At 38.8% G+C, this 13924-nt stretch overlaps 1 protein-coding gene across 1 annotated transcript in view; it reads left to right on the top strand.

The window, feature by feature from the left end:
- The window catches only part of CCDC192 (coiled-coil domain containing 192), a 211969-nt gene that overhangs the window by 55712 nt on the left and 142333 nt on the right, over nt 1-13924 (top strand). Inside the window, exons 4-5 of the mRNA XM_060637897.2 lie at nt 3044-3175; nt 4417-4473. Coding sequence (XP_060493880.1) covers nt 3044-3175; nt 4417-4473 — 189 coding nt within the window. The remainder of the gene's footprint in view (nt 1-3043; nt 3176-4416; nt 4474-13924) is intronic.

Raw genomic sequence — 13924 nt, 5'->3', positions numbered from 1 at the left:
ACACATAGATCCCTGACTCCAAGTCAAGATTTCTTAGAGGAAAGCTAAGCCTGAAGTAAATATATCTGAATCAAAGGGATATTGAGACAAAGACCTTTTATAAGAGGGCAAGAAAGAGATGGGGTTGATGTCTATATAAAAAGGAAGCAAGATGTTAGGACAGAATTCTTGAGTTTTAGGAAAAAAAGAAAAAAATTTTCTTTCAGGTAAATAGGTAAACATGTGAGAAATAATGCTGAAGGCCATGTAGTTAGTGGGGGGGGAGAGGGGACCACAGGCCTCATCTTTATAGGCAGCCTTAGAATTAGGGTTGGATATAATGTAAGACCCAGAGTTGGAGGCAGGCCATTGAAGATCCAAAACCAACCTCTTCTTATTAGCTATGGGCAAGCTAATTCACTCCTAAAAGCATCTAGTTTCTATTCTTTAAAATGGTTATAATTAATAAAAAATATAAACCAAACTCCTTATAGAGTTTTCAGCATTGGACTAAGGTAGCTTGTGTACAGACAGCACCCAGAATGAGTGGTATGGTGTAACTACCAAACAAATGTTAATTACTGCTGTTTTTCCATAGAATTTACTTATTTGTGGTCAAGAGCATGGGGCTTTGGAATGTGACAGTATATCAGTAGAATGCTTATGGTAGTAAGCAACAGAAAATTCAATTTCTAGATAATAAGGAAACTTATTAGCTCACTATGTGTGAGTCCAAGGTAGGATGTGCTTCAAGATTTGGTGATACAGTATTTCAATAATGTTGGTCACTCTTCCATTCAGAGTGTAGCTTCATAATATACGGGTTTCCTGGATGTTTGTAGGATGGCTACATCAGCATTCATATCTGGTAGGTGAGAGAGAATGCTTCCCCAAATCATCAAAATTCCTGCTGAGCAGTACAAGTGAATCACATATCCGCATTTATTAACTGTGGCCAAAGAAAAGCCAAACTCTGATTGTTTAAGACTTTGATTCTTGAACCAATCAGCAGAAAACAGGATGGGATTTTCAGGATTCTCAGGTCCCACTTTGGGAGCTGGGGTCAAATTTGGGCTTTAGGGAATCAGACCCAGTGTCCACTAGTGAAAACCTGGGTTGTAACACGTAACTCGCTATGTGCTTGGGCAAGTTACACAACTTTACTAAACTTAGTGAATTCCTTTATCTGCAAAAGGGGAATGAAGATGAATTCCGATACACAAATAATAATGAAAACAAAAGGTTCTGCAGAAGGCTTGGTGTATAGTAAATACCCAGTAAATTGTTAGGGTCATTGCTATTATTCAACTGCATACTTTCATATTACATAATAGTTTTAAAATTCTCTGCCTTTCTGGGTAAAGTGTAAGCTTTTTGAGCATATAAGCAATGTCACTCTCATTTTTTACCTTTGAAGGCTTACTTTTAATAAATGCCCAACATATTTCTATAATAAATGAGTGAATAAATGAGTGTTGAATGAATGAATAAAAGCTTGAAAATAATAGAAGGCAGATATAAAAGAAAGACAACCAGAGGGGAACTGGATGAGTTATAAGTCAGATAGAATATGGGAACAAAATTGACCAATCTAAGACTGTATTTGAGAGGAAAAAAATGCCAGATGTGAGAGGACTTTTCCCTAAACACTAGAGTGGTTGTAGGAAGTAAGTGAACTGAATACAGTTTGAGTTTAGGGTAACCAGCTCAAAGGTGCTGTGATGTCTTCAGACACTGTGTTTTACAGTTTGATAAATATTTGAATAAGACTTTTATCAATACTGTAATCTAGAGGAGGTAGAATACATCATCATCATCATCATCATCATCATCATCATCATAATAATAGCTACTAAGTACAGGAAATATTTCAAGCATTAGTCTACATAAACTCATATAATCCTCAAACCTGTGAGTTAAGTACTATTCTTTTCATCCCCGTTCCCATTTACAGATTGGAAAATCAAGCCCGTAGAAACTGAGAAACTTGCCTCAATCACATAGTCTTTAGCCATTACACTCTGTACTGTGTAATAAAATAGAAGGGTGCCTGGAACAACCAGGCTACATCTCCAAGCTATCATGTACTCGGTTGAAATTTGTCACTGTCCATGAGGAGCCCAACAGGTCTCCAAGGTCACTGAGAGCTGAGAGGCACAGCCAACAGTTCATGACATATGTGTTCCCTCTGGCTCTCACATTGTGCTTTTATAATCTCCAGAACATAACAGAATGGCTGCGAAGCACCAACTAAACAAATAATTGCAAGTGAATGATTGTGTGGATCAATGGCATTTTATATATGACGTTCCCACTTTATTTCCGTGACGGAGCAACTTCTTTAGGCTTCCCCATTTGGTAAATTAGCTTTAAAAACTTACTGCGCTTTTCAAGATGAGACGGCATGCTTCGCAAGAATTTTTGGAATAGTATGAAAGAGATGCTTAAAGGTAATTCATGCCTCCAAGGACACACTGGGAACTGGAATGAATACAAGGTGTGTGTCCCTTTCCAGAGACTCTCAGAATTGTTGCTGAGCTATAGAAAAAATGCACAATAAGCTGTCTGAATGAAAGGAAATGCTAGTCCAGGGGCTCTCCAAGGGAATTCAAGAATGAGACACTATGAAACTCTCCTTTCCTCAAGAGGAATCTACAAACAGTAAAACAAAGCTCATCATCCTTAGACATTTTCTAGTGATGGTTTAGCCTAGATCTGCCTCCAATCAGATCTTAAAAACAGTACAGATTTCACATGTAAAAACAAAGTACATTCTTGAAACATAAAAGGGTGAGCATTGAGGTTGTTGCATTAGAAATCTCTCTGCCTGTTGTAATTATGTAGTCTCATCTCTTGCCCAGAAAGATCTTTATTACTAAATATAAAGTCAACATTATTTCATTTTCTCTCTATACTAATCTTTTCCAGCTATGAGGAATATTCCAGAAGCCATTTTCATGTTTAATAGATATTGGTGGTAGGTAATTCATGTATCAATTAGAATTTTGAAAGGAGCTTTAAAAAAATCACTGTACTTACATGCCCTTACAAGAAATGTCTTTAGCTTGCAGCCTCTGAAGGAACAAAATCAAAACTGCTTGAGCAAGTTTCCTGGCTGGAGGAAAAACTACGGGCTCTGGATCATAAGGAAGACAGTGGTGAGCCATATGAAAAAATGGTTCTTGCAAAAGACCAGGTAGGTTGGAGAAGGAAAAAATAATGTTTATCTTAAAAAGTTACCTAAACTTCTATGAAATGACAATTCTGCAGTCATTTCTGGCTAGGTTGGAAATTCAAATTTAAGTTCAAGATGGTAAATAATATTTGTGTCGGCTAAATATAACTACTCCCTGATGAATATTCACATATAATAATTAATTTTGTTAGTAACATCTTAAAAGTTTGTTTGATATGTATCCTTTGAATCATATTATATGAATATGCTATTTATTTTGTAAGTGGTATTAACTATACAAATGTCTCCTCATTAAAAAAAAATATTTCAATGTTTATTTATTTTTGAGAGACAGAGAGAGACAGAGGGTGAGCGGGGAGAGGCAGAGAGAGGGAGACACAGAATCCGAAGCAGGCTCCAGGCTCCTAGCGCTCAGCACAGAGCCTGACAGGGGGCTCGAATCCACAAACAGGAAATCATGACCTGAGCCAAAGTCAGACGCTTAACCGACTGAGCCACCCAGGTGGCCCCAAACGTCTCCTCGTTTTTAAGGTTGAACTTAGTCAAGGAATAGTTTCTTTCAGTGTAGTAAAATGGATCAAAAATTTGGCATATGCTTTAATGAATTATTTTATAAAAAGTTATTAATTTAATTTATTATTAAATAAAATAAATTATTAAATTAAATAAATTAAATAAATTAATAAATAAATTTAAATAAATAAAATAAATTATTAAATTAAATAAATATTATTAAATAATTTAATTATTAATTTTATAAAAAGTTATTAATCTCTGAATCTCTGGGCATTTACATAAGTTTTTTTCTTGGTCAACTCAAATGGGTTTGTAACTACCTTTGAGATATCTGTCTGTCTATCTATCTATCTATCTGTCTCTATATATATTCACGTAAAAACATATGTATATGTTACAAAGACAGTATCAGACCCATCTGATACCATATAGATATGTATATATGTTATAAGACAGGTTGGCATTACCTTCTGTACATCAAGGAAACATTATTTTCCTACTCATTTCCTAAGTCTTAACATATTTGTGTTCTTTGTTGGTGGGCTCTTCAATAGAATCAAAGTGAGATAGGGATGGGAGCGAGGATTTCTCAATGATGATTTCCAAAGCACCTAGCTGACACAGTGCTCTGCCATTCACAGGATTTGAGAACTGGTATATATCTGAAATACTTTATATTAGAAGAAGAGTTATACATTTTGTTTCTAAACGTGTCTCCTTTTCAGTGCATTGAGAAATTACAAGCTGAAGTGAAAGCTTCCCAGGAGCAACTTACAGCCCATGTAAGTGTTTTTCTTTTTTTTTTAATCCCTTAATTTATACCAGTGTTACCGTGGGAATGAAGCGTAATTCCTCAGAAGTTAAAACCATGGTCTTCTTGCTGCTAACCAAATCACCAGGCTAAAAATCAGTATTGCTATTGCCTCTACAAAGTTGCTTTCCATAAGTAGAATTCTGATTTATGCTCAAGATAAAAATTACAAAACTTATCTCTCACATATAACCAGATGGTCTAATCAGGTACCATCAGGATAAGAGAACCAGAAACTAAGGGTAGAAAGACATGGAAACCAGGCTAGTGGAGTGAGTGAATGGAAGTGGAAATGACCGGCACATCGAATACACGCCTAGAAGAGTGCTTCTTAAACTTCAGTATATCAAGAATTACTTAGAAAACACTTAGAAACAAATTGCCTGGACATTCTGTTTTCTGCATGCCTAGGATATGACCTGAGAATTGACAATTCTAGACGATGCCATATTCAGGTAACGCTGATGCTGCCAATTTTGGACCATATTACAAGCAGCACTGCGTTACATGTATTCATTCTGCCCAAGTCTTGTGATTTTTAGGCAAGTGACCATATAAACAAATCAGGTACACAACTGTTCATTTTCCCTGCAAGTACTCCCCTGAGGGAGACTCTATGAACTCCTAGGGTATATTTCACTGATATTTTAGCCTATCTTCATGCAGAGAACAACTAATGAACATCTGCCACAATACCCTTGTGTGTTCACACACATAAACCAGCTGTAACCCTGCCTCTTTCCTTTCCCAAGGATCTGAACAATCCCGATGCCTTACACCTTTCCTCAAAGACTTGCTCACCTTCTTTTCAGCAATCTCCTCTATTTATCTTGGGTGCTGAGAGATGACTTTTTCTTAAAGTTTATTTATTTTGAGAGAGACAGAGAGAGTACAAGTGAGGATGGGGCAGAGAGAGAGGGAGAGAGAAAATCCCAAGCAGGGAACTCAGGGGTCAGTGCACAGAACCTGTCACTGGGCTCCAACTCACGAACTGTGAGATCATGATCTGAGCTGAAATCAAGAGTCAGATGCTTAACAGACTGTGTCACCCACGCGTCCCAGGGGGGATGACTTCTTGATCAAGAACATTGGCCAGCCAGGGGCGCCTGGGTGGTTCAGTCGGTTAAGCTTCTGACCTTGGCTCAGGTCATGATCTCATGGTTCATGGGTTCGGACCCTGCATTGGGCTCTGTGCTGACAGCTCAGACCCTGGAGTCTCCTTTGGATTCTGTGTCTCCCTCTCTCTCTGCCCCTGCCCCACTCACACTCTGTCTCTCTCTTTCCCAAAAATAAATAAACATTAAAAAAAAAAAAAACAATGGCCAGTCATGTTAAATGGCCAATTTGAACAACAAACTTTTCAGACCCATTTGAGACCTGAGGGGCTACAGTCCAGAAGTCCTATAGAAAAAGACTGCAAAATAACAAATTCTGGTCACCATCCCTTTGAAATTTGAAATGAGCTAATCAGGATAAAATCACGGTAAATGCCTTTTTTTTTTTTTTTTTTTTTTTTTTCTGGGATAGACAAAAGCTAATCTGCTTTTAGCTCTGACCTCAGAATGTCTTTCGGCCTTGTATGTCCAACTGACCAATAGTGAAAATGATTAAAGCCTGCATTTGTGACATGGTGACATATTCAAACACAAGTATATCTCATTAGCTCAGTGTTCTGTTGCAGATGCCTCCCCCAGCTGACCTTGAGGGTGACAGATAATTACTATTGCCAGAGGATGTCTCCTCATGCCAGATTGATACCTACAGCCATTCGCCCAGGGTGGGTTGAGTTCAGAAATTTTTTAAGGAGAGCAGATTGTTCACTAAGGTTCTGATATTAGCTTCCAGCATCTCTTCATGAAAAGCTGATTAAAGAAACATAGTCACAGACGCCTTCAGGAAATTCCTGTGGTGTCTTCCTCCATTGCCTAGCTTTTGCAGATTCTATTCCTGTACCATGCTGTTCCTGGCCCAGGTTTGTCTCAACTGGGATTTCTTTCTTGTATTAGGGTATTAACATCAACATCTGAGATCTCTTCTGTGTAAGTGCTCCATGTTCAGATTTTAATAGAGCAGTGTGATCACAGAAGATTTGCTTCAACTCATCAAGAAGATTTAAATGAAAATATTAGTTAATAGTGTTTATTGAGAGTAGATTATGTGTCTAACTGTGTGGTACATGCTTCACCTACTTTCTATTTTAAATCTTGACACAACCCAACAAGGTGGGCATTATTTTCAGGTAATAAAACTGAATATTCAAGCTTAGATCACTTGTCACACATGTCAATTCTGAAACCCATGCTTTTGCTATTAAAGTTTGCTGTCTTTCCAAATTATGTTCTCCACATGCTATTTCACATATCAAATGGTGTTTATAGAGGTTCTTTCTGCAATCTTCCTTCTCTCTCCATTCACTCTGAATGATTCATCAGTTCATAATGCTTCAACTCTCACTTCCATGCAAATAAACAACCCCCACCACCCCCAACAAATTCTTTCTATCTTGATCATCCCCTAATTACACCTCCTTAGTGCTGTAATGAGCATTTCTTAAGACAGTGTTCCTGAAAATAACATTCCAAATGATGTTAAGAGGTATTCTGGAAAATAAATGGGAGAGACATTGGAAATGAAGTTAAATTAGATGGGTTTAGTGGCTGTAAGACTTACCAGTGTGTAATCAATCTTAAAGAAAGGGCAATAGTATGTTGTTTTCCAATGACCATAAATGCTGTTTTAATCACACAAGATTGGAGACTGCTAGCATATTGCATCAAATTAAAGCACTGTGCTTGCTAAATATGACTTGAATATCTTGCTGACACCCTAGGCTCAGCATATACAAAGTCAAATTTATCATCTTCTAATCCTATCTCTTAAATGTGCCCCTCTTTTTGTAAACCTAGTCACTGCAAATAATATCGCATGACTGTAATTTATTCTAGATCCAAACTACCAAACAGTATTAAAATCCTACCTTTCTCTGTCTTCATTCCACATTTAGTTAGTCGTCAGACTGTGAGTATGTTTCTAAAAGTTATCTCACTTTTGTGTCTGCTCTGCCATCATACTGCCCTATCTCTAACTCTTCACGATCATCTTATATCTTACTGCTACTGACCCCACATTATTAACATATTCGAGTTCAGGACCTCCCACTGTTCCTCACCACAACCCAAATCACCACGTAGCTCTCTTGCTTTCACACCATCAAGTTCTGTTTACAGAGGAGAGAAAGGATAAAATCCATGTGTGAGTCTGCGGGGTGGGGACAGAAAACCAAACAGAGCCAAAGAGTAACACTGAAAGGGAGGATGAAACCTTTTGGAGTGCCAGAGAAGAGAACAGAGAGTGAAGGACCAAGGTGGTAGAACGGAACTCTGTAGATGGGGAAGGGTCATTCTGGAATAGGACACTGGAAGTTTCTTGGAAGTTTTAATATTGAGAATACAGTATTATTAATAGTAAGAATACATTATTCAAGTATGAACTTGAATCGCCCTGTTCGGGAGTCATGTGTAAAGTGTGGAATGTCTGTTCAGACCGTACCTCCTAAACGTAACACTACTGTAGGATATGATCGTGTAGTAGTCCACTGGCTTCCCTGCCTCTACTCTGAATGAGGTTTCCAAAGGACCATCCCTACCCCCTCATCTCCCTCTTTCTTTCCCCAACCTCTCTCTGCCTCCCACTGAATGAGCCAATAAAATGGCACTGCTGTCTCTCTTTACACATCCCATGTCAGTTGGTGCCTTGTGAGTTTGCTCTCTGTGTTGTCTTGGTTTTGGACTATCCTTCCCTCTGCTCTGTACCCAAATAATTCTTACTCTTCTTGCAAGACTGATATCAGGGATTAAGCTCTCCCTTAATCCCCAGAAAACCTTCTCTGGGCTCCGACAGCCTCTTGTATATACATCTATTTTAGCTCAAAATAGTACTTTTTATTGACACTATCTGTTGATATTTCTGTCCCCTACTAGACTTGAAGGCCACTGAGGGCACCACCAAGAATGGTTCTCTGCATCCATTATCTCAAGTAGAGGGCCAGGCGCATTGCAGCCACTCAATACATTTGCTAAAGTGAATTGAATTTTTCTCAAATCATGTAATTTCCCCTATTCCAAAGCCTAGGGTAAGACAATGGTCGCCCATTACTCCAGAACAAAGCCCATCCTCCTGACCATGGCATTTATCACACTGAAAATGAGAGCGTGTCCCCTTTTCCTTCCTGCTCTGTATCACACATCTATGACTCCCAGGAATGCCCATGCATTCCTGCCCTAGGGGTTCTGCTCATGGTTTCTCTCTGCCTGGAATGTCTGTCCCCACCAACAATTTTAATGAAGAATGACAGATTTTCCCCATTCTTCATCAAAATTGTTCCTTTCAAGAAGTTTCTCCTGACCATCAAACCAGAAGTAACCTCCCTTTCTTTGGCACTTTCACAGCACATCTCTACACTTCTTTTTTGTTACTTGTCACACTATGGCCCACAAGAGAATTGAGTGATGAGCTAGCTCTTCCCCAAGACTGTGAGCTCCTGGAGAACAGGGAGCAGGTCTGTTTATCTTTATGCTTTGCACAGTGTCTGGCTCAATGCCTTGTTCATATTTCACTGAAGTGAATTACTGAAATGGCTAAATTAAAAATAAAGTGATTTTGGCATTGATAGGAGCCTGCTTTGAAATTGTATTTCTTAAAAAAATGCCAGTTACATAGGGTGCTACTGTAATCTGAAATTGATACTTTCAAGGTGTAACACGGATGGGACAAAAGGTAATGATATCTTAGAATGGAAATAGAATGAAAAAGCAGCAGCAAAAGTAAACACCTTTCCGGGAAACCCCTATTTCAAAAGAAGTAAAAAGAACACCTAAAGGAAATGATGATCTTTACATGAAAAGTAACAACCTTGCAGCCTCCTTTTATTCAGAGTTCACTTGTCTAAAACCCAAGAGTTGAACTATATTTTTGTATAATTAAATTCATAGCTATAAAATGGAGAGAAGACAGAAGCCTAAACATTTCAGACTGAGTTGTCACTGCTAATATTTTGAAGGTTAAAATCTCATCTCGTTAACTTTATGTAGTTACAGCTTATACTTCTCAAAGATTATAAACTGTCATGAGTGCACACATAGGTACCTACTCAGAGGCACCCACAGGGCTAGTCTGCCCAAGGTGTTTTTATCAATCCTTCCCACACGATTACTTATCTATTTAGAAACCTACATAGGATTAACAAATATTTGAAGCAAATGTTTATAACTGTTCAAAGGTACTTGTTCATGTTAGGGCAATTTGAGCCAGGACTAGGTATCTTAAGGAAAAATATCCTTTTAAAATGAATGTCTTCCAAATTGTTGAATCCATTGCTTCACTATTTTTACTATTTGAGAGTATACGTAGTCATCCTTGTCTATCCACTCTGTCATTGACGCCCTGAATATCTGCAGTAACCCAGAGGTTTGCCCCTTTGCCTTACTTCCATCTCAATGGCCCGCCCATCTCCTGATCTGGTTACTCCCCAGACCCGACCATGGCTGAAAGTTCTACAACATTCAATGGGATTATTTCGAAAAGAGAAATCTGGCTAACTGGGAAATAGACACTTGAATGTTATGTTATTTTTAATCCTATCTTGTATGCTTGAAATATTTCCAATAAAGTAAAAGAGTTAAGAATATCTAGAAGAAGGAGCCATTCCAATGAACTGTACAGCATGATTCAAGCTGTAGGTTAGATGAGTGTGTCTTTGAAAACAGAAGCTCCTGATCTATAGTTCCTGAGGACATACTTAAACCTGGAAGCAAGGGTCGTGAAGCTCAGAGTCAGGAAAATAAAGCATGGGTGGGGGGTGCCAACATGAGTACTTAAGAGAATTTTCCTGAAAACTTTATTTCATTTCTTCCTTTCCTCCAGTAAGGAAGCTATCAACTACTTTCTAAGAATCTACAGGAGTCCTCAGTTTAGATCAAGTGCAAACTCCTCTTCCCTAGAATTCCAGGCCCTCTGTTAATTGATCTTTTCCTACTGTGATAGAAGACATGGACTGTTTTCATTATTAATGTTGTTTCTTGGCTACATGAGCATACATTAACATCTTTGGCAACAGTACCCTGATATCCTTTTCAGCTGTGTCTCTTCCGTGATGCACCGTCTTGGAACTGTAATTCAAAGTACCCTGTCATCTAGTAGCTGAGGAGTGGGCATGTTCTCTAAGCCAACTGGATTCTGAATATTAATTCAGGTGAAGCAAGAGACGAAGAACATTTGGAACTGATAGATCCTACCAGAGATGCCCAGGCATCATGATGAAGGGGTTTGTGCTCTTGGGACCAGAATTGTTCTAGTTCCTGTCTAGTTATGAATCTGATTCCTGTCCATTTTAGGAACCGTCCAACAATCTTAATTAGCTTAAAGCAAATTCCCTTTTCCTTTAAACTTGTGAGAATCATATCAGGGTTTTAGAGGTGAGAAGCTGTAATTCTTATGCTGTCCATGTAGTTCTCACAGAATGGTCCCTGGACTAGATTCATCAGACTCACTGGTACTTGTTTGAATTGCGAATTTTGAAGCCTCATCTCATACCTCCAGAACCGGAAGCAATGGGAGTGTGATCCAGCAGTATGTATTTTTAAAGTCTTACCAGTAATTGTGATGATGGCTGATGTCTGAGAAGTGCTGTATTATCCAGTAAAACCCCCATTTCCAGCCTAGACCCTCTGTTCTTACCAAAACCATGGGTCCTGACTAGCATCTTGCTGTTGGGGGTCAGCTTCTCTGTCCTCATGTTCCTGATTCTAAGAAACATCTCCAGGCCTGATTCTTAGTACAGCAAGCTGAGAATGTGGCACACTGGACATGTTTGTTCAAATGATGAGCCAAACAGAAACAGTCTCCCTGCTCTTCTCAACCAAAGCCCAGACTTCCATGTACTCTAAAAGTATCACTTCATTCCTGAAGTTTGTCATGACTAATGCTACGATAAAGTGACAGTAATGAATAACAGCTTCGAGTCATTTAACAATTTATAGTTTCCTAAATGCTCCCACCACATTATGTCATTTATTTTTCACAACAATCCTGTGAAGCAGGCATTACTACTACTCTTCTATCAGATGAAGAAAGTGAGAGTCAAAGACAGTAAGAAGCCTGCTCACAGCCAACAGTTAGTAGGTAGCAAAGCAAACACTCGAATTATAGATATTTTGACTCTAGGACCCCTGTTTCATAAGTTTGATTTCACTATTGATTGATTGATCAATTGATTGAGAGAGAGAGAGAGAGAGAGAGAGACAGAGAGAGAGAGCGAGCACACACACACAAGTACATGAGCAGAGAAAGGCCAGAGGGAGAGGGAGACGGAGAATCCCAAGCAGGTTCCATGCTCTCAGTACGGAGCCCCATGCAGGGCTCAATATCATGAACTGTAAGGTCATGACTTGAGCTGAAATCAAGAGTCAGATACTTAACTGACTGAGCCACCCAGGCAGCCCTAATTTTACTTTTTTTCACTTTTAATTCAGAATTTTTGCTGAATACGTATGCACATACACATAAGCCAGTGTGTCAACAAATTGGTTTTTATGATCTTTTAACTTTATTGTACTCTATCGACCTCATGGCTGTTAATCACCCTGAGGGACTTTGGTAGTAGGATCTAATGGTGCCCTACCTGAAGCCAATGAGGAATGGGGAAATTCTTGCCCTATGAGCCATTCTTTTAGAGGCAGACATGTTTATCAAAATGGAAGATCCCTCAGTGATTATTTATGAACACAACATGGCTCCATGTGTGATAAGTCTCAGGAATATTTTTATTGCATTAGTTGATTATATTTTACTCAAACCCTCTCTACAGTCTACCTTCTTTGGTTAGTTTGTCTGGAATGGATGACTATTTGGCCCCTCATTTGAACCCTGTATGTGGTTATTCCATGGTTCATCTCCTATATGCTTGATCTGGAGAGGTTAAAAGAGAAGAATAACAGAGGCTTTCAAATCCCATTGGTGAGTGTTACTGCCAAACTTCTCTGAGGACTTGGAAGAGGAAAGGGTTTGGGCTCTCATTTCATACCAGCAAGTTGCTCATAACTTAGAATTGGTGCTCTCTGAACTGTGAGCCATTTAGCAGACCTGGCCCAGTAAGACGTGGCTAAATAGCTAATTTCTAGCATACTGACAAGGCAATATTCAAAATAAAACTTTGGAACTCTATCAGGATCTTATTAAACTTATCTCTCTCTCTCTTTTTTTTTAATTTTGCCTAGAAATCCAAGGCACAATAAATTACTGCGGGAGGCACTAATCTTAGCTGTTGGATCTCCTAGTGAGGGCAGATGCAGGCACATAGACCTATGGCATGAATTTGGTCAATCACATCTTCCAAGCCTAGATTCTGGCCAACACCCAGGAGGTTCACTTTCTCCTCAACCAGATTTGCATGCTGTTTCTTCATTTTCTATAGATGATGACTAAGTTTAAGCTGAATAAACACCCAAACCACCCTAGCTCTTTAGGACCATTGCATGTGCCTGATCTTTGTCTAGCCACCTAACTGGACACAGAGTATAGTCCTTTCACTTTTTTGTGAATATTTATTAGTTACCTATGCATTTCTTCAAGTACCTATTTTGGTGCCTTACTTGATAATCACAGGCTTCTCACACCAACATTTTATTAAAGGAATGTACAAATTTTAGAGTCCCAAATATTCTAGTACAGATCATTATTATAATCTCCATCTGCTTGTCAAAAAAATCAAATTAGAGTGGCACCTGGGTGGCTCAGGAAGTTAAGTGTCTGATCCCAGCTCAGACTCAGGTCATGATCCCAGGGTCATGGGATCAAGCCCTGTGTCAGGCTCCACTCAGAGTGTGGAGCCTGCTTAGGATTCTCTTTCTCCCTCTCTCTCTGCCCTTTCCCAACTCTCTCTCTCTCTCTCTCTCAAAACAAATACACATTTTAAAAACTTAAAAAAAATCAAATGAGAATAGTGCAAGATTATTCACAGCATCTTCCCCCTGTTGATTCTGAGCTGCATTAACCTAGCCATTAATGCTCACACAGAACTCATTCTATACTATTGCTAAAAGAATCTAATACAAGTAATATTTTAATCATTTTTTTCTTAAGAATTAAAATCACTTAATGAGTGAGTATCATGAGTATCATGCCCTCCCATTGTAGAGAAAAGAAAGATAAGCTATTGTTATAGATCATGAGGGCAGTTTAAAAGGTCCTATTATCTGTTTCCTGCCAGAGACAAGGGTAGTAATGGAGAACTAGGCACTGGGCTTGAAGGACCTGACAAAGGTTCCGCAAGTTCTGTTCTTCTTATTTGTGATAAGAAGCTAATAACATTACTTAGCTTCACAGGGTGCTTTAAGAAGGTACAAATGTGTGAAGTGGGGTGATAC

The sequence above is a fragment of the Panthera onca genome, chromosome A1, assembly GCF_046562875.1.
Source record: "Panthera onca isolate mPanOnc1 chromosome A1, mPanOnc1 haplotype 2, whole genome shotgun sequence".
In the NCBI taxonomy this organism is placed as follows: domain Eukaryota; kingdom Metazoa; phylum Chordata; class Mammalia; order Carnivora; family Felidae; genus Panthera; species Panthera onca.
This window is presented reverse-complemented; position numbering and strand designations above follow the sequence as displayed.